Source organism: Colossoma macropomum, unplaced genomic scaffold, assembly GCF_904425465.1.
Source record: "Colossoma macropomum unplaced genomic scaffold, Colossoma_macropomum, whole genome shotgun sequence".
Taxonomy (NCBI): Eukaryota; Metazoa; Chordata; class Actinopteri; order Characiformes; family Serrasalmidae; genus Colossoma; species Colossoma macropomum.
The window spans coordinates 19,364,115-19,386,235 of NW_023494800.1; the positions used below are offsets into that span (position 1 = coordinate 19,364,115).

The 22,121-nt window shown below is 38.9% G+C and overlaps 1 protein-coding gene across 4 annotated transcripts in view; it reads left to right on the plus strand.

Annotated features, from left to right (window-relative positions):
* nrxn2a (neurexin 2a) overlaps positions 1 to 22,121 on the plus strand; it is a 340,805-nt gene that overhangs the window by 300,085 nt on the left and 18,599 nt on the right. For all 4 annotated transcript variants that reach the window (XM_036588000.1, XM_036587997.1, XM_036587998.1 and 1 more), the window contains one exon: positions 21,597 to 21,768. In XM_036588000.1, the coding sequence (XP_036443893.1) occupies positions 21,597 to 21,768 (172 nt within the window). The remainder of the gene's footprint in view (positions 1 to 21,596; positions 21,769 to 22,121) is intronic.

Consider the following 22,121-nt stretch of genomic DNA (forward strand, 5'->3'; position numbering starts at 1 on the left):
TAGCTGATTGGTTTTCTCTTCTGAAATTACGTGTAGGTCCCAGCGTGTGTGGAACCTTGAGAAGCAAATGTTTTTCAACAGGATTAGTTTTCATTTTTGCCAATCAGGTGGTATATTTGTTTTTCAGGAGCTAGGCAAATAGCATTTGTATGCGTGTGTGTGTGTGTGTGTGTGTGTGTGTGTGTGCGTGTTTGTACGCCAGAGATGGGTGTAGCTGCTGATATCTGAGCACATCCTAGAATTCATTACTTACATATCTCAGAATTTATTTATGCCCTTTACAAATGACGACATCTAAGCAGCGCTATGTATGTAAATACTGCAACAAAAGATGACTCATTTGTGCAGTGAGCAATTTCCAGTTGGTCATTCTGACAAAGCCACTTCAGACCATGGTAAATATGATAAATATCTGAGTGTCATGATCATCATGCAGATAATCAGTATTCTCAATATTGATATAATTTAGTAGATCAGTTGGTGTTTTTATTAGATTAAACTATTGAATCCCTTAACTGCAAATTTCAGTGCAAAATATGCCATAACTTTTACACAGGCCACATTTTATGTTAAAGATGTGCCTTATATGTTAAATATATATATATATATACACACACAGTGGGGGTATAGAAGTCTGAGACCACTAATGAAAATGTGTGTTATCTAACATTTTAATTACAAATTATATTTCCAGCATAACAATTTGAGTGAAAAGTTGAATTTTTTAAATATTTATATGAATCTCCAAATTGCTTAGTATTTGATGTGTCCCCCTTTTGATTTAAAGGCAGCATGCATTTGAGCTGATATAAACTTTAAGTCTCTGATCAGTAAATCAAATCCACCTGAGAGTCATTTGAACACTTGCTTAAATGAAAGGGATAAGACTAAAAAAAATCTGACCTTTTTGTACAAAGGCCTTAACATAGCCAATTAAATAATTTTGCTTCAATTTGAATAGTGATCTAGAAATAGATAGAAATAGAAACAGATCTAGAAATAAAAAGGCAGAATCTTTAATTCATCTTCTTCAGTTTTCTTGGCATAACTTTTGTTATTTGCAGGTTATAATGAATAAAAAGAGAGAATTGGAAAAAAAACATTTTCATCTTTAAATCTTACAATGAGAATTCAGTAACTTAAGTTGGAAAATGTCACAAAAAATCAATTCAAAATCAGTTGCATTGTTCAAGTTTTCTTTTAATTATCCAATCAGGTGGCATTGTTTGTATGTCCAAAAAAAAAGACAACTCAGGTACGGATCACCTATTCATGCAATGAACAAATGTTAAATCTTCTATTTCTTATCCATAGCAATATAATTTTCGTTGGGATATTAAAATACTTTTTATATAATAATGCAGATATTCATGTAGCAGAAATGGTTAAAAGCCCATCCCTCTGGCAAATAAATGTGTATTATATGTACATGTATATACTGTACTTCTATATGTGGTATGTGACTGGGACACTAGCTGTCCCCAGCCGCTGTGCTGTGAGCAGACTGTGAAGCTTTGCCCTGCAGCGGCTTGCCCGTGTGCATGCAGAACTCGCGCTGCGCCTTCAGGCTAGATTAGTCACAGGCCAGTCCTTCAGGCTCCACTCAGATTCTAATTAGAGACTCTGCCTCTCCTGCTGCATTGAGGATAATGCTCCCTTCATCCCTTTGTTCTCCAGCTCCTCTACCGTAAATTCCAATATTTGTCCCCACTCTCACTTTGATTTGCATCAGTAATGTTAAGGGGGATCCTAACGCTGCTGTAAAAGAGTTGGAGAAGCGTACCTTACTCCTGCTGAACGGTTTCTAGTGCTCAGATCCACGAGAAGAGTTTGGGCAGAAATGGTGTTGGTGTCTAGTCGTGTATCGCTTATCAGTGGGTTAAGGGATGTGATGGAATGTCTAGACGTAGTCTTCAAGATTTAGGCCATTTCTGTTATCTTGTCAAGAGTATTGACTGTCTGGCTTCTAGAGATTTTCACAAGTCACTTCATATGAGTCCAGATCGAGTCTTGACTCTCAGAGGTGCGAGTCCAAATCGAGCCTCTGGGGAGCTAGTGTCTTTAGTCTGTAGTAGAGAATTTTAGTTTAGTGTCATCATTAGCTGCAGGTATTGCACTGCACAAAAGTAAACCCCTACTAAAACAATATTTTAGGTTCGCCATGGCTTCAAATAGCAGGCTTTCCATTGTAGAAAACCCCTCAGTCTGAAGAACACAACTGAAGTACTACACAATTCGGTGTTTAAAGGAAAGAGGCAAAACAACATAAAAACGTTGGTTAGTCTGTAGTTTGTGTAGCAAGTTAGCTAGCCCAATAGCTAATCCAGCTGATTTTTCAGTACGTTTTGAAGAACTGTGATGTGTAATTCACTAAAACATCACCTAGATTTGCTGACTAAATTAGCTATGGTGCTTGCAGCATTCTAGCCATCCAAATCACATGCTAGACACCCATATAAATTAGTTTTGCCTCTTTTCTCTAAACACCACATTTACTGCATATAGTTCTTCACTCTCTCTCTGTATATCAGGTTTTTTCTATAACGAAAGGCTCATTATTTGAAGCTGTGTCAAACCTAAAGCTTCTGTGAGCTGCAGGAGAATGGCATTGCAGTAATTACTGTGTACGAACATAGCAAAACTGACTGGCAAAGTCATCCAAGTAAAACAAAAGGTTTTGTTTATTTGCCATATTCATTAACATTAATCTGTTTTGTTCATGTTTTTACTTGAGCTGAAATCTTCAGTCTTTAGTCTGAATTGAGTCAGTTAACTTAAAGTGAGTCCAAGTCAAGCAGCGAGTCCATCAACATTCGAGTCTCTGCTGGCTGCACAACCATTAGCTACAAAACATCATGCACTCTCAACAATAAAGGTGCCAAAATGATTTCTTTGACCATATAATTTTGCTTCAGTGAATTTTGTAAACGAACGAACAAACGAAATGAAGAGCCCTTTTAAAGTTTAAAAAGCCCTCAATCGAAGGTTATTTAAACTTTGAACTTTACACTAATTAAAGGTTTTTCCTAGGACTGTATATCCAAGCCAAGAAGCATTTAGGAACCTTTTTTAGGCATGTAGACAAAGGGCTGGATACAGCTGCAGCGAGGTCGGTGATATGAAAAAAATAGTATATCGTGATACTTGAAAAATTTTCTCAATACACAATATGTATCACAATATTTTGAAACAGACAAAATGTGCAAACAGTGTCACATATAAAAACTGCTATCCGAAACTATGAATATAATGATTATTATTCCACATTTCACATACAGTTCTGCACTAAATCCAATTAAACACGCCTAACTATGTTCTCTTTATAATAAAATGCAGTTGATCAGTGTTCTTTAAGTACTGACGATATCCATGACATGCTCAGAAATGCATATTGTATTTCACAATAATAAAAAATGATCACTATAGTAATAAATTATTGTCATATTACCCACCACTAGCTGCCGCAGATGTACATGAAACCTCTTTCGAAATGGAAACGATGCACATGTTAAGCTTAACAAATGAAGAAGCCTATGAGAGAAGACTGGCTGTTTTCTTGTCAAGTGTGAACTGCGTGTCGTCAGTGCAAAGGGTAGAGAATGTCAAATGAAAGTGCAGCCAATCACCTGTAGCTCTGAGCACCCCCTCTGCATGGAGACAAGCGTTTTGTATAAACGCGGCCCAGGCTATTAGTATGAGCAGAGCATCGTGATGTGAAACTGAGAGTATAATGTGGCAGACGGCTTTAGTGCAGGAAGAAAAGAAAGACGGGAATCAATTGTTGAACACGCAGCGAATACAAATGCCCGCTCTGTTCCACATAGGCTGCCTTTTCTATATTCAGCTGCCTGCGATGTAAAGAGAAGTGTTTCATTATAAGTGCAGATCGGCCAGCTGAGTCCTGCGGAGTCATCCGGCTCTAGAGCTCCACCTTCAGGAAGCCCTCGTGAACAGCAGCAGCAGCAGTAGCAGCAAGCATCAGTGCACTCTTAAAAAAAAAGGGGTTCTTTGGAGTGATGCCATAAATGGGGTTGCCTGAAGAACCTTTCGATAGAAGAATGAGATATCTGATGTAAAGTTAACTATAAGTTCAAGCCAAGAACCATTTAGGAACCCTTATTTTTAAGAGTGTTCACAGTGCTGCTTTGATTGATTTATTTATTTATTTTCTGTACTGGCAGACAAGCCAGCTGCCTAACAGGCACTGCTTTTATGTGTGACACTACCACCATTCTCTTTATTGTCTTTGGAAATCAAATTAATGCTGCGACATTGAATCGGCTTAATTCAAGCTATTTTGAAGCCATCACATATTAGCTGGAAGGGGGAGAAAATGAAAATAAAATAAAAAAAAAAAAACCTGACGACAGCGATGGCTTGGCTGTCCAGGCTTATCTCTGGGCTGTGATTGAGTGTGAAGGTCGCGCGCTGTGACACCTATTAGCGCTCTGTGTGTTTGTGGGCAAACAGGAGGGTAGGGTTGGCGGGCATTGGCGTCCGTTCTCCCAGGCTTAAAGGTCAGGCTCTCCGGCCCACTCTCCACCCCGCCCCCCTCGCCCCTGAACTGGAAAGACATATTTGCCTTTAATCAGCGCTATCTCTCAGCTCCATGCAAGGCCAATATTCCGAACCACGTGACTCTTATCAGATAGCCCCAGCTACAGCACAGGGGAAAACGCTGGTTGAATTTGCCCCTCAGGCTTTTCCCCCTGCTCTTTATTCTAAATTAGCTTCCCACATAAGCATAGTCTCCTCTGTCTTACCTCGCTTTCCCTCCAGCCCCAAAAAAGTAGGGCAGGCATTTTGAAAGCGCCCAAGCTAATGAACGGGGGGCTATTCCATGCTGGGAGGGGAGAACATAAATGCATGTTCCAAACAGCAGTGTTGGCTGTATTTTGATGAAGCTGAAGAGAAGAGAGAAGCTGATGCGGGATTGGTATTGGTTTCTGCTCTGCATTTTTGGAACAGTTTTAAATGCAGCCTCTGTCATGCAAGGCCGAAGTGAAAAATCTCCCTTTATCCCCCTTCTTTTTTGTTGAATAAAGTGTTATGTTCCCATCTTGCATCAGCTACGTACTCCCGGAAACGATTTTGTGTATTTAAACAGTGCTACGATGGAGGCATTTCAAACACTCGCACCCACATCATCTGCCACGAATGGAATTCCTTGAGCAGAAATCATCCAGAAATAATTGGCATAGAATGAATTGAAAAGCAACTTTCCTAGCAAATGTCTGAATGCGAGAACGTGATTGTACAATGCTATTGCCTCATGTCAGAGAGCTTCCGATCCTCACACTTTTTCAATCAGATTAGGTACTGGAAGCTTAATGAGCGGTATCTTCCTTCCAAAGACATGCAGTTTATTTTCTGCCAAGCAGCGTCAGCCGAGCGTTCCAACCAGACTCCATACTGCGCTGTATTATTAAAGCTGAGTCTCTCTACCCTTGATCATGAGCTGTGTTTTCAGAACGGAAATCATAGCCACTAAGACAAAACTTTGCACTAGTATGCCTGAGAAGGTATTTTTAACCTTATTGTCCTTATAGTGCAGTATAATTCCTGGAGGTATCTAGGATGAGGGCAGATACTGTATCTGTGGCTGAAATGCATCATTTTTCTGGCAGCAGGAACTATAAATCATTCTCTATAGGGCTTTAATGGTGCTTTCGATTGTGTGCCCTTGCAGCACTGTTATGAATTTTAAGGGCATGCACGGTATTCATAGAGATATACTGTGAAAGCAATAAAAATGCGATGCATGTGAAGGGCCACCCAAATGCATCTGATCTGCGTGAGATGCGAATAGTGTTGCAGGTTGCTGATAAAACGAGTGTTACTGCTGCTGTACTGCTGTCAGGTTATGTGACTTGGCACCTGGCAACGGGCCAAGAAATCTCCAGCAGCCTCCCTCTCTCCCTCCACCCACACTCAGACTATACACATACAGGAAAACCGCCCTTGTGGGCAGTGGGGAGGCCGATGTTTTAGAAAAGCGCTGAGGTTAGCCATAGGGCAGTGAACAGATAGGAAAAGAGGTGGGAGAGAGAGAGACAGAAGGAGAGATGAAGAGAGAGAGATGGGGGCACCATGCCCTCTCCTTCACCTCCCTCTATCTACTCTCATCTGTGTCCACACTGTTCTCCACTCTCCATCAACGCCAAGATCCTAACATATGCACCAGTAAGCAGGCCGATCTGCAGTCCACTGGTTTGTGAAGCAGACACAGGTCATTTAGAAATTAGAGCTTTAACTGAGCTTAAATTTTCATCTGAAATGGAAAATAGCCTGATAAAGTTCTGTGAGGACAGATTCCGAACTCAATCACCGCCATCTGGAGACAAATCTCTACATTCCTTTTCCATCTCATTCCTACTCCCCATGGTAAGTGATTTGAGTGACTAATGGACAGAATGTCCAGTGAAAACAGACAGTATTTTAAATGCTAATGACACCCAGACATGATAGAAATATATAACTAAATAAAAGGGCAAATTAAGCTTGTGCAATATAACGGTTTGACCGTCCCTACACGAACTTAGACTGCAACAATATCCAATGAAATTGAATCTGATTATATTATTTCACTAATTGGGCGAGTTTGTCATTTAGCTCTTGAATTCACTCTTTTTAAATGGTAAGAATATGTGAGATTTTACCTTGACTTTAGGTTGTTCTTGTTAGTTTTGCATTTACTACTAAGCAGTTTGTTAAAATACCTTTTTTAAAACTGACACCGTGAGTTTATTATGAACTCATCTGTTGTAAACATAATTGCAGAAAGATAATGGCAGAACTCATTCAGAAGAAAAATTGCTTCAATCGGGCAACTTTTTAAATTTAAACCCAATGAATATGGTCAGTAACTCAGTATGAATGATGTGACGCCGTCAGGTACAGGCATATAACCATGAAGCAATGCCATTACATAGCAGTGTTTAACATAGAAATCTGTTAATTAGATTCTGTTTTTTCAAACCAGCACTATGATAATGTTCCTTGTAAGTTTGCCATATGTTAGTGCCAAGTGGGGTTAGCTCAGTGCTGAATTGGATTTTGATGTCAGCTCTAGTAAATACAGACATTTTAAGCCAGTAAGAGCCATGCAAGTAGCATATTCTTAACTTTGTATGTCTCCGTTTGTAACTCCTGTTAGCTGGTTAGCTTTCTGTTCAACGTACTCAATTAAGGATGTATCCAGTTACAAAGAAAAATAAAGTGTAGAGTAGCTGAAGGAGTGTTTGCAGCAACCGGAGATGTTCAACTCACAGTTTGTCATCTGGCTCCATTTTCAGCCACGAAATTGATAAATAACGACAAGGCTTTTCAAGGAGTTGATATGAAGCCACATTCATTTATGTCTTCTGAAGCACTGCGTTTGCTTGAGAGGTTTATGCTCGTAGCATTGCTGTTCTTGCCAAACTTTCAGTGTCATTACAGTCACAAACTGCATGTTGTCCCAGAAACACTTCAGAGATACTTAAAAGTGCTCGATGTAAGATTTGAAGTTTTGGAAATGTGTAATCGCACACAACGAGCGGAAGAACATTTTGTAACGTCACTTGTGCTTTGGACCCCCATTAGCAGATGAATCTGATGTTTGTGAGCGTGTTGAAAGAGTATTCAAACAGAACTCAGTCAAATCTTGGTGATGAACGTGTCTTCCAAGGACGTAAGTGAATTATCTACTATTGTCATGATATCTTCAGTATCATCATTAATATAACGTATTATTGTTTCAGATTTTTTACAGCGTGAATCACAGAAATGCAGGCACACCACATTTTAGCATGTTTTTCTTTCTCCTGACTCAGTACGCTTCTTCTATTTTTTGCTACTTCAGTTTTTAACTTTTTTAAAAAAAAATCTTATGTAGTGCTGCTTTAATGGGGCATAAAATCATAACTTAACAAGTAAACACACATTCCTTGACTTAACTAAAACTGGATATTTTGGCCATAATCTCAAAACACAGTGGTCATATGACAAATAAGATGAATAACGCCTGTTCAGTTAGAATACACACAAAATTACCTAGCAATAATGACAGCCATTATCAGATCATTGACAAATAAACAGTTCAAACAGCTGAATAGCTCATATAATCTGCGATTAAAGCCTTAACCTGCCATCAGTTTTGATTGTCTGCCCTGAATGTTATTAGAGTAGCCTTTTAGCCTGTTAGCTAGCTAGCTATCTGCCAAGCTGTTTGTCCTAGATCAGCTAGTTCAACAAAACTGTGTTCTTACATGAAGTATATTTAGTCTGTCTTTAGCCATTTACTTCATTTACACTCAGTTTGTAACTGCAAAACGTACATGCGTTAATGAGACCCCACTGGTGTGTTTATTTGCCTTTTCTTTCAGTGTTGCACACAAAAGCTACTTAAGTGCTACTAGTTCTCCATTTTGAGGAGAATTGTTAACCATCAATGAGTGAGCGTGAGAATTACAAGCAGTTTTTCTGAGGTGCTTTAAATACAGGTTTGCTTAGAGAGAGAGAGATTTTCTGTTCTTCAGAGATTGCTCATTTTAAACATATTTTGTAAAGTTAAAGCACCTACGTTGGAGGTTGTAAAAGTAATGCAGGTTTTAAATGACAGGTTAAATGTAACCCTGATTATTTTAAAACTAGATTTAAGCTTTAATACTACAGGATAAATAGATAAACCTTGATTTAATCCTTGTTAAATCTTAATCTTTGTTAATGCAACCTGCCATAAGTCTCAACTATTAAGTTTAAATTCAAGTTTAGATTCTACTTCAACAAATTTGTTTATCCATCAGTGCCTTATAACAGGATCCCAACGGTTTTTAGTCAGGATATCTTAGTCTGCATAGTCTGGATATCTTTAGTCTACATAATACAACAACACAAGTGATACCAGAGTAAAAATGTGTAATAAAAGGAGGGAGAGAGAAGTAGGGCAAAAAACTAAAGTAGGGATAAATGCAGGCCAAAATTAGCGAAAGGTGGTAGGGTCTAGGAGAAAACTGATCTTGAAATCTGAACCCAAACTGAGCCCAGCTTGTATTTGAGTAATTATGTCCCTGTAAATTGTCAGGTCCCATCAGGTTCAGGCAAATATTTTAAGCTCTGTAGTGAGTTCATGTATTTGGTGAAGGTGTGTGGCAGGGAAGAAACTACAGTATAGCAGAAGGATAAACTCATATGTGTCCCTCAGGATGGCTAGATCCCCAGCACCGATTCTGCCATTATACCTTCTGATGCTCATACAGAAACATTCAAACCGTTGGAGCAAAATGAATCAATTGCTCTGATCTGATTTAAAGTTTTGAAACCTGGGTTTTACATGTAACCTGATGTCACATAGGCTAGTAATGCCAGGAATGTTTATGTATTCTATGTGAACCGATCACTCAGTTTAAAGCTTAATATGTTTTGTTTTACTTCTGGACATTCCATGTGTATATTTTCTGTGCATAGAATAGAGCCCCTTCATAAGTTTGATATGTGTGCGTTTACAGAGATGTAAAAAAATCAGTAACACTTTCTTTAAAGATCTGCTTCTTAACAATTTATTAAGTATTAGCAACCAATCAATAATTAATTATAGAAACATATCATTTGTAAGCAAGCTTATATGTTTATAAGATTTGTTAACAAGGTGTTCTGTAAATTAGTTATTAGCTGTTAGTTGACTGTTTAGTTAAATTAATTTTACTCTTTTAGTTACAAACATGCTTGAAATGCTTTTATGTGACATATTAATCAAGGAATGTGAACAAGTAATTACTACCTGAGTTTACAATGACCAAATGTGGTAGTAAATGCTAGTAAATTGTCACATTTCAGTTTCCTCATACATGTTACATGTTCTGAATATGCTTGTGTCCTGTTAATAAGAACTCATAATCAACTGGCAATTAATTTTTACAGTGATTAGGGTGTTTGAAAGTGTAATAATACACTACTGACACCTGTAATACATGCACAATTAAAGTGTTACCTAATAATTTATTCTAATACATTTAGCCTTTTTATTTACACAACTCTGCTGCAGTAGAGAATTCTAAAAGTGAAATCTCAGTAGGGTCAAAGGAAAAGTTGAAAAATCAACATGTCTCTCTGTCTTGAATGTTTTCCCAAATGGCGTCGCCAAAACATAAAAAGTTTTCAGTTTTTTGCGCAATTATTCTCAAGCTTTATTTTGCACCTGTGAATTTCAGCACAATTACACACAAGAGCAGTGATCAGTATAATTTTATCACCTTCCAGTCTTATCCTCAAAGCCAGTGTGGCTACAGGTTTTCAAAGTATACATGATCAGTTGTTTGAGGACTGAGATCAACTGATTAAACAATTAGAATCTGGTGTGTTCTTGCTTATGAATGAAAACCTGCAGCCACCTTGCAAGTAAAGCAGGACACCCCTGACACAGAGAATATTCGGAAACCTCTGCTTCAAGATTGTCTTGCTCGTTTCTACCGTCACTAATTTTTCCAGAAAATAGTCTACTTTGGCTCTATGATTCAAAGCACCTTTAATAATATGTCAGCAGTATTGATGGGGCAATGTCTGATGGCTGATTGTGCTTTTGTGCTGTAGCCTAGATCTCTATCATTATGTGGTATTATATTGCCTGGATTCAGCTGCTTTTGCGAAATCAGCTGCCCTTCTTGAGGAATAGGTGGTTCACTAAGACCGTTTTCCTAGTAAATCACAGTAAACGAGGTGGGAACTCAAAAGGGAGCCATGTTATTTGCTGAATTGTCCCAGAAACTTAAATATTTCAAAAGTCTAGCAAGCTAGCAAAGTACATGTTGTAGCTAAAGACAATGGTGCTCTTTACAGGAGCTTGTTTGAGGGATGACCTCTCTAAGCCGCTGTATATGTGGGTCTTTCTGTTGACAGTCTTTCCTGTTCACAGACATCCTATAGAACATTTTTTGCACCTATTTAGTTCTTGATATTTTACTCATTTGCTTATTTTTACAGGCATTTTGTATTTATGTTAAATGAGTAGATATTTGTACAAGTGTGTGTATCTCACTGTTTTACTGAATAGTTTGTTCATGTGCATCAGTCATGCTGTTGGGGGCTAATTTTAGTCAAAAGTCAGGCCTTTTCGCTGACAAAGAAAATCCTTAGTCTGGAACAGCTCCAGAATCTGCATTTCATGATGCCTGGAATTGAGCATACATCACTTTAATACAGTATAGAGTATACAGTTGATCTGAGTATAGGCGTAAGTGACAGATTGTGCTTAGTGCACAAATTGTGCAGTAGGGAGTGTGAATGGTGATTGAAGGGAGCATGTGCAGGATGCTCATGATGCTCTCATGCCTCTGGCCTTAGCTGCAACCCAGACCGTCAGTCTTGTTTTGCAAGACGCTTGGCATTTGGGGATTAGAGCTGGGTGTTTTGTACGCTAGCCAGCAGGGACAGCCTGTTGTCAGGTGATCTCTCCTTGGCCTTGTGGCGCCACCTGCTCGTTACCGGCTGCCCTGGAGAGATCACTCATCCTCCCTGCTCTTCCCCTGGCTGTCATCAGCAGTGTTGCCTCGCACGTAGTGGCCGTGCAACTGAAATCAATGGCCTTTCACTTCCCTTCTAATGAGTACTACTAATATAATGTTCCTTCAGACCCTACTACTCTGTCTGTCTCTGTCAAAATGCAAGCAGCTGTGCATGACGAGAACATGGAACTTGGCATCCACCTAACCTGCCCCTGTGGCAGATGAGCATCGGGGCTGTTTCTTGGATGACCATTTGACTGAGCAAAAGCAATGAGGCATGGAGAGGTCATGATGAATGAGGAAACACGAAAGAGTGGGCTGAGGTGTTTGTGTCCTCATAATAAAGACAGGAAAAAGCTTCTGCAGGCCTGTTGGTCCAATAAAGTGCAAATGAGTCCCAAGACGGAATGTCATTTTGTCTGACTACATTAGGGTTGGATGTTTTTTGATTAATACTTTAATGCAGAGACAAAAAAGTTCAGCCTTTGAGTCTGCTCTTCTGCTTTAATAATATTTCTCAATGCTGTTGTCGCATTTACTTTGATAGGTAAAGAATATGATCTAACAAAGCCACAAATTTGCTAATTTGTATGTTGTTTGTGTCACAAACTACCATTTTGAGCAAGCAAGCATGAATGGGACCATATTTCACACTTCAGTCATCTTATGTTGTTACTCAGATGAAATATATCCGTAATAAATCCGTAGTGATCCGAATTCCATGCTGTCTGTTTCGCTCGGAAACTATTGCAACACACCCGATAAAAAACACAGCATTGAGTGTCTTTGATATAGTGATAGAAAACACAATGGCTCAAATTCCACATGCTTTACCATTTCACTATGCTGAATGTTGGCATACACGAAGCACAGCTAATCTTGCAGCAGGTTGTAATGACTCAAAGTGGTCTCTGAAAGCATCACTGATGACGGTAAGATGCGGTTACATGCCTTGTGGTGCTGCTATGACCAAAAAACATAGTTTGCACAGTGTGTGACTAACGTTGTCTTCAAATCTGAAACACTTTACACATTAGAACCTTTTTGGTAGCACAATTTGTTTCTGGACAAATTTGTTTCTTCATCTTCAAGGCAAGTGTGTGTTTGGTTATTCAGTTCAGAAATTCAATCACAAATGATAGAAGTTATTTTCTTTTTCTGTAGACTCTTTTTTACTGTGTACTTGAGGTCACATGGCACAGTGTGGCACAAGTGCTTTGTTTTTTGCACTGGTTGCATGATTGAAAATGCTGAAGAATTGAAACTCTTTCTGATTTAAATTGCATTGAGAAACTAATCTAGACCACAGTGATTAATGTTGCAGCTCTAAGTCCACTTATTATTTCCACTACACAATCTACCAGAACCTTTTGGCACCAGAAAACTGAAACTGTGCTTTTTGGATTGGCCATCCATCTAGTACAAAAGCTTCCCGTTTTAAGGTTTTTGCAGGACCCAAAGCTAACAACTGTTTAGCAAATTCTTTACTCTTCCAGGTGAAGATAGTCAGCAAACACTATTACATCACTGATAAGAGCACCAGAATGTAAACTAGAATGCTAGGTTGATGTGTCAACTGCTGTTTTAAATATGGTTACATTGTAAAGAGTATGACACAAGCTAGTGCAGAAGCTTTAACTAACGTTACTTGCATTCATGCCAAAGAATGTGTTTTGCAGTTGACAGAAAAATCTAACCTTCGTTTAGTTCTACAAATGATTCAGTGTAAACATAGAAATTTATGTGAAAAGCACACTATATTATTTCATTACACAGGATCATTAGCCATAATCGACTTTTTAGAGTGGAATAAAATCACCAAAAGGACAATTCATACTTAAAGGTTCTCATGATGGTTGAAGAATGACCTTGAGCCAGAACTGTAAGCTCTGTTGGTTGCCGATTGAGTCCGTTTATGAAAAATGCTTTTACACATAAATAAAGGTCCAAAGCCAAAAGGGGACTGTTTGGAGCCATGCATAGGAGAACCACTTTAAGTTTAATAAAGAACCTTTCAGTGGATGGTTCATTAAAGAACCATTTTTGCAGCTGAGGTGTGTGCACAATGTTATAAGGTTTAAATAACCTCCACATATTGTAAAGGTCCCTAAGTTTTTTTTAGAACTCTACATCCAAGCCAAGGACCATTAAGGAAGCATTATTTTTAAGGCTCTATCAATGAGATGCCTTCTACACAGACCAGGCGACTGGCTGGTGGTACAGCAGACTTTACTTGCTTTCACAATAATATCCATGTTTCCTTCTCAGAGCAACATTTGGATATCCCAGGGCTCAAAGAAACTATTTTCTTGCTCTGAGCTCGTGGCCCATCTCAGCAGACTCACGGATGACTTACTCTTCTACAGGTGAGATAGGCAGACTATTGGATGAGAGCCTGTCAGTGAGGAGGAGAGACAGAGAGAAGCAGAGATAAAGAGAGAGAGCAGAGGAGGCTGACAAAGAGCCCATGGCAGGATTCCATCCTCCGAGTGCCAGCTGATAGCATTAAGGAATACACCAACAACCTCTCTCAAGAGCCAGCAGACGTACTGCAGCGATTTTGTCTGTACAAACTGGCTTTAGTACAGAACAGTAGAACACTGACAGTGTGTAATGTGAATTTACTAGCTTTCAAGAACTTTTCATATGCACACTTATACATTTGATGCAGACCTTGCTATGCAGGGTGTCTCTGAATTGACCGATCCAGAAAAACTCAGATTCAGAAGCACTGCCTATAAATGTGTTCAGTTTTTGCAGCTTTTGCTAGGTTAAACAAGAACATTGACAAAAATTCAATAAGTTGTGCAATTTAATTAATGACTAATTAAATTGCACAATTTATTTCAGAAACTGTGGCTACAGATAGTGTTGGTGTACTAGCAGGGACTTTCTGCCTTTGTTTTTTTTTGTATTGCTGTATTCTGCATATTGAACAGGATCTTATGTTTTTGAGTGTTATCAAACCTGTAATGGAGACGTTTGTGGGTGTTGTGCCTCCTCTCAATACTTGACATTAACAGTGATTACAAATCACTTATCTAACATCACTCATAGAAGCTGGAAAATGGTTCTAGACAGCTGACATTTTCACTGTTTGCTGGAGCTCGAACTGTTTGAATGTGCAGGAGAGCAAAAGAGAACAAACGGCTTTTTTATGACTATTTCTCATTTTCATTACCAGTAGAATTACTTTTGAAGTGTTAAAAGTGTTGTCAGATTTTGAGAGCTACTTCATGTTTCTGGCCAGTATTTTCATCCTTTTTTCTCTTTTCTCTTTCTCTTAACATATCAAATGTTGAAACTGAGAAAATTTATTGTTATTGAAAAATATAGACCCATTTTGAATTTGATGCCAGCAACACGTTCCAAAAAATTTGGGACAGGGGCAACAAAAGGCTGGTAAAGTTTGTAAGGCTAAAAAAATCGTCTGGTGGTTAGTTAGCAACACGTCAGTAACATGACTGGGTATAAAACAAGCATCCCAGAGAGGCTGAGTCTTTCAGAAGTAAAGATGAGGAGAGGTTTACAACTCTGTGAAAGACTGCACAATCAAATAGTGCAACAATTCAAGAATAATGTCTCTCAATGTAAAATAGCAAAGAACTTTTCATCATCTACAGTACATAATATCATTAAAAGATTCTGAGAATCTGGAGAAATCTCTGTATGTAAGGGACAAGGCCAAAAAACAGTATTTGATGGCCATGAACTTTGGGCCTCAGATGGCAATGCATTAAAAACAGACATGATTCTGTAGTGGAAATCACTGCATGGCCTCAGAAAAACTTCTGAAAACGACTGTCTATGAAAACAGTTCGGCGCTGCATCCACAAATGCTAATTAAAACTCCTAAATGCAAAGAAGAAAGGATATATAAACAGGATCCAGAAATGCTGCCACCTTCTCTGGGCCTGAGCTCATTTAAAATGGACTAAGGGGAAGTGCAGAGTGACCTGTGGTCTGACAAATCAACATGTCATGGACACTATGTCCTCCGGGCTAAAGACCACTAAGCTTGTTATCAGTGCACAGTTCAAAGCCAGTATTCATGATGGTGTAGGGGTGCATTAGTGCGCGTGGCATGGGTGACTGGTACATCTGTGAAGGCACCATTAATGCTGAATGATATATACATGTTTTGGCAACATATGCTGCCATCCAGATGACGTCTTTTTCAGGGAAGCCTTGCTTATTTCAGCAATACAATGTCAAACCGCATTCTGCACGTATTACAACAGCATGGCTCTGTATTAAAAGAGTCCTGGTGCTAAACTGGCCTGCCTGCAGTCTAGACCTGTCACCCACTGAAAATATTTGGGGCATTCAGTCTCCTTAGTTCCCAAACACTTACAGAGTGTTGTTAAAAGAAGAGGTGATGAAACACAGTGGTAAACATGCCCACCGTCCCAACTCTTTTGGAGCATGTTGCTGGCATTAAATTGAAAATGGGCATATACTTTTCAAAAAACAATAAAATTTCTCAGTTTCAACATTTCATTTGTTGTCTTTGTTCTATTTTCAATGAAATGTAGGGTTTAAATGATTTGCACAAAATTTAATTTTGTTTTTATTTACATTTTGCACAGCGTCCCAACTTTTTTAGAAATGGGTTTGTATATCAGCAGCCAGTTGCACCAGCTGTATGTACATTAAAACATAGGCTGGTTGTAACATAAATGTTTTGTAAGTTCAGGGTTGTCACTAAATCAAAATGAAAGTTGCACCACACAAACTAGTTTTGATGTTAAGCTTAGTAGTTACAAAAATGTCTGCCTCTTAGCAGGTGTAAGTGTTGGAAAACTAATAGAAACAACATAGAAGGCTACAGAACCTGTGAAAGGACATGGGTGAAAAAAAATCACTATGATGGATAAAAAAACCTCCTGCCTGCAAAATGACTTGATATTTATTTCTATAATCAATTTTCTCAAGATTAGTTAATTGACTTCATCTATTTATCTATTAAATAGTCCAGAAAGCTGTAGCTGCTCTTGAATGAAAAATAAAACCTTGGCTATATTTGTGTAACCTTTCCTCCGTTACAACGCTTTTTTATACATTTCAAATGGCTCTCTGATATAACACAATATCTTTGGCAAGCACTGAGATCAAGTTCAAAATAACATGCTATCTAGCGGTCAGTTTCCATTAGCATAGTTCCTATCGTTAATACACAACTTCCAGCACCCCTGAAAAATGGACAACGAGCACGGGGAGATTATAGTCAATAGAATGCTGCCTGAATGGCATATTGGTGCCATCTACAGGGCTGAGTGCAGAATACTCTTAGGCTTTCTCTATATATCTCAAGATAATTATTCTGAAAAATTATCTCTGGTTAATTATCTTGAGATATATTATATATGATCTTGAGATAATTATGACAATAAAATTAACCTAAGATATTTATTATTTAATAAAATTAACCTAAGATATTTATTTATTGAGACAGTAATCGTGAGGTGAAAAAAAAATCGAAGCTAAAAAAAAAAAACTCAAAAAAAAAAATCTCCATTTTTTTCTTCTCTCATAAAAAATAATCCACCATATCCTCTCACAGGCTCTGTAGAAAGCACAAAAAAGACCAAGAACAGGACTGTTTTGGATCACTAGGCTAAAAACGCCAAATGCTATGTGCTGTGATTTTACAGCGGAAACGTGTCAGTTAGGCAGAAACCGACAATTAAAAGGCTGCATATTTGTTGGGGTTGTTGCAAGAAAATATAGAAAAAAACAAATAATGGCTAAAGGTATTTAGTTTTATTCAGATCAACTTGCACACATCGTTATTATTTTCACATCATTATTATTACACATCGGCCATATTTTCTATACTGGCATTCCGTCATATGTATGTGTATGAGCAGTCAAAGCTGGCTGTGGCTTTCAGATCAAGATATCAAGAAAAAGTCAGTTCCATCAGAGGTGCTGATCCATACCAAATCAATAAGTTATCTTTGAGTCTCGTTTATGTGTTATTGTCCGCAATACCGTATCCAGACATCTGTAATTACCTTGTAATTACTTCATCAGTCTACACATCGCAGCAACTAAAAGCATACCAGTCACTAGAATCATGTAATTATTTGGTATGTGTCCGGGTCAGCCATATTCTGTCTTTACCATTAGCCACACCACCAAACATTATAGTCATCGCAAAAGTGAGCAGTAGCAATGTAGCTATGTTTGATGGGGTTAATCAGCATTACGTTAGTTTAAGTTACATGAGCCCAGATAATGTTTTGGCGTTAACTGCAGTCATTGTCTAGCTAAAGCATAAGAGATCTAGCTACATAATTCATCCTTCACTTAATTGTCTACCTGTGACAGAATGATGAAATCAGACTTTGATATGGGGAGGAAGTCGTTCCAGTTTATTCTCGCTATCCAAAGATTTCTCCTTCGCTCACTCAGCTCTTGAGCCTCTTTCCCCTCATGACGTTGGACAACCGGGATGCTATAAAAGCTTACACCTTTTTGTTTTTGTTGCTGTTATCACAGCCATGAATTACACAGCACACCATGGCTACATTTTATCTGTCAGGATGCTTTATTAACTAACAACATGCAAACAGTGGCTCTACAAGTGCCGCTGTCATCACCGCATTGACCGGTGGTATGTCAACAATATGGTGTTGTCAATCAAATACTGTCTACACTGGATATTTTTCCATTGAAAAAGTCAGTGCACACTGCCCTCACGTTTACATGGCAGTGAGTTTATAGATCTATTTCTAACATGTTATTGTCATGTTAAAAATAACGCACACATTAGTGCAACCAAATTTGGTAAAAGGATAGTCTGAAATTAACTAGTGTTAACTAAGAACTTAGTAAAGACATTACATAAGTATTGCAGTAAAGGTCTGTGTGGGACAGTTTTTTCCGTCCCATTCCCACCCGCTCCTGCAACCGAAATGCTTTGGACATTCACAAATAATTCACAAATACATTATCCTCTGCTGAAATAACATGGTAGTCATGGTCATCACGCTCACTGTGAAGTAACTTCACTATACACTGTTTATTCCCAGTAAGCACAAGCAAAAATTATTTTTGGTATTTTGCTGGTCTTGGCAGCTGTGGCCGTTAGACTGAAGGCACCTCCATCTCTGTAAGCTAAAAGAATTTGCATGTTGTTTACATGATCCATTGCTTTGCAACTCTTTAGAATGACTTCATTTATTTTAATGGTTTTACTGTTATCCTTTTATATTGTTTATATATATATGATTTAGTGATAATTCTTCTTTTTTAGGCTATTCGTTAATTTGTGGGATTTCTCTTCGTGCATGTTTCATCCGGCTCCTGCCTGCAGGGTTTTGGTTACCCGCCCACTGCCACGTACAGCACTATAAATTAGTCCTGCGCAGCAAGATATTGTGGTGTGTCCCGCAGGTTCAGTGGAAATCCCAGGAGTACAGACCTCTATGTTGTAGTGACATTCCTAAAACATGCTACAGTATAAATGTATGCAAAATTGGTGCAACCCAATTCAGTTTTTAACATTAGCATTAGAGATGCTACTGTTAAAAAACGTGAGCTATACAACTGTGTAACCTTTCACTTGCAAACAAAATGTTATTTAAAATTAATAACCAACTCGAAATGTAGGCTTGTTATCGAAAATGTTTAGGCATTCTGTAAAGCTTTTAACAGTTGCTACGAAAGAACACATTTGTGGGCGGAGCATGAATAGGTCAGTTCCTTTGCACTTTCAGTAACAATGTTTCATGTGTGTTATTTTGGAAGTTGTCTTAGTTTCTTTCGAAAGTTTAGGCCAGAGCCTGTTTGGCATCCTCACAATTCATAATCGCCATGTATATTCATACTCATTTGTATGGTGAGCAGTTGTCAATATGAGGCGAGCGATACACTGATGCTTTGCTTGTTATCCCTGTCCTTCAGTCTCCAGAACATGCTCTGTATTCATTGTATGTTGCGTTTGATATTTGTCAGGCATCAGCATCTAAATGAGAACCTGTCAGTTGAGGTCAGAGAGAAGGAAGAATATATCCAAACTGGGAACGTGTGTGGAAGTTTGATCAGGTTATGCCACGTGCAGAAAGCCAGGGCTGCTTTCTGAATCCGGGCTCTGGCTCTCTTCCCACTGGCCTCAGACTGTTGGATATAGTGGGTCATGACAAGGCTGTAAAACAGCTGAGCTTTTCCCTCTGCTTCTGCAGCCTGCCACATTAGCACCATGACCTGCGATTCCCCCAGCTAAAGCCAGCACCATGCCCAGCCCCGCCCTGAGGTGTCAGCACACAGCCGCTTGGCAGCGCCACCCGCAGGCAGCCTGCGCTTATCGCACAGGTGCATTTCGCTGGTGGCTGAAGACGAGTCTCTGTTTAAAAAAGAAACAGCAGGAAAGTGTCAGAACTGATACATGTCAGCGGACGGCTGGTGGTGGTGAGGGAGGGAAGAGAGAGGGGGGAAAAGGAGAGAGAAAGGGAGAGAGAGAAAGGTGATGAATGTAAAACATGGAGACACACTCCATTTCCCACCTGCATTACAGAGGACACTGCTCTGCTCCTCTCCCAAGGGTGAATTACTGCAGCATGACCAGGCAGGCAGATGTTTCTCTTTCCTCTCTGCATATGACCTCTTGGTTTCCATTATTTCTCTCTCTGTTTCTAGACCCATGAATTTCTTTTTCTTTCTTTTTTCTTCCTTTCTTGTCACCTAGTGCTGGCCGATATAACATCTATATGGGTGTTCTCATATTAGTGTCACATCACAGTGTTGAGTTCTAGTTTTAGCTGTATTGATAGATAATAAACTTGCCTCATTCAAGTAGAAATCCAGGCAGAAACACTCCTTATAACTTCAGCATGAATGGGCGGGGCTAAAGTGCTGTAGGCTTAGTAAATGGCTGTTTATAAATGCATTGGTTTTCATGACATCATAAAAACAATTACTTCAAAATGGCCTGTTTTTGCAACTTCAGTTCCATATGTAGACCGTATGGACTGCAGAGTTAATTTTATACTTAGAAACTTAAACAGTGTTTATATACTGCATATACTATGTAAGTTTTGGGGGATTTGGTGATGTTTAAATGTTTAATTGCATGCAAAGTGCGGAAGAACGTTTTGAAACACAGGCTGTGCTTTGGCCTCCATCCCTGAGCGAATTTGATGATTGTGAGGACATTAAGAGAGTATTAAAAAAAAAAAAACCTCAGTCAAAACTTGGTGAAGGGCGTGTCTTCTGAGGATGTAAGTGGATTATTAGTAAACCCAAACACGAGCCAGACCTTTTTGAGCCTGCACTTGTGACGGTAAAATGTAAAGACATGACATCGTCTTATTAACTTCCACCAAATCTAACCCAAAGCCTCTGACTTTTAAATTATTATTTCAAGCTTTACAGGGTAACTCACAGTATGGAGTGATACACTAATGCATTGTTTGTTATTCCTGCCCTTCAGTCTGCAGAACATGCTCTGTATTCATTGCATGAACTGTATGAAATTTTGTATGAATTTTAGGGTGTCAGTAATGATACGTCTTTCAAATATAACAAAAAAATCCTTACATAGCGCAGCTTTAAATTGGCCCTTTAAGTTTTCTTTCTGTAAATGTGATCACTGTCTGGTTAACGTTTACAATACTGTATAAGCCTGTGGTGTAATTTTAAGAAGAGCAGAATGGAACAGAACAGGCCAGTGAGAACAAGCTATGTCAGGTTTGTATGACATTTTAGCATAGAGTACTCAGGAAGTATGAGTTTGTTAACTTTAATAAAGCAGACATAAATATCATTGCTGTCTTATTAAAAACTCTACTTTTTTCTGTTTTTATTTTTTTGAAAACACCAGCTGCCCTTTACAATGTGTGGACATTTCATGATGAATGGACTAGCAGAAAGTCCACAATTACTTAGAATAAAATATTGTCCTCTTAAGATACAGTAAAGAATGTTTTTTGCCTTTTTCTTTGAAATTACCATTTCAGAGGTTTGTTACAACAGCAACAATTTGATCTGATGTGATGTATTTTGAAAACATTGTAAATATAATTTCACAATTATACTGAATTTAATAAGACTGCCCAGTACTGCTTCCCACCCATCAGTTGTTGTGAACACAAATGCCCTCTTCTTCTACAGGAGCAAGGAAAGATTGGGGTGATCTTCAATGTGGGCACTGATGACATCACCATAGACGAGCCGGCAGTCGTTGTGAGTGATGGCAAGTACCACGTGGTGCGCTTCACACGCAGCGGCGGCAATGCCACTCTGCAGGTGGACAACCAGCCCGTCATTGAGCGCTACCCATCAGGTAAACGATCCTGCGACTAGCAGGAGGGGGGGGTCTGTAAGAGGGATGCCCTGACACATGGGCTCTGAGATGATGTTTGTTTGCTGGAGGGAGAGTGGAAAATACCAGGAACAGCAGCACATGAGCAAGAACACATGGAGAGAGAGGAAAAGAGGGAGAGGGAGAGAGAGAAGAGACACAGCCAATCCCAAAGACACACAATTATCGCCCTCAAAATAAACTATGGAGACTGCATTTCTCTGCTCCTAAATCTGACGGGTGCTGTTTGAAGCCTTTGGCATCAATTTAGAGGCATATTGGAGGCATGCCTTGTGCCAGAGTGCAAATTGATTTATATTTTGCGAATGCACGTT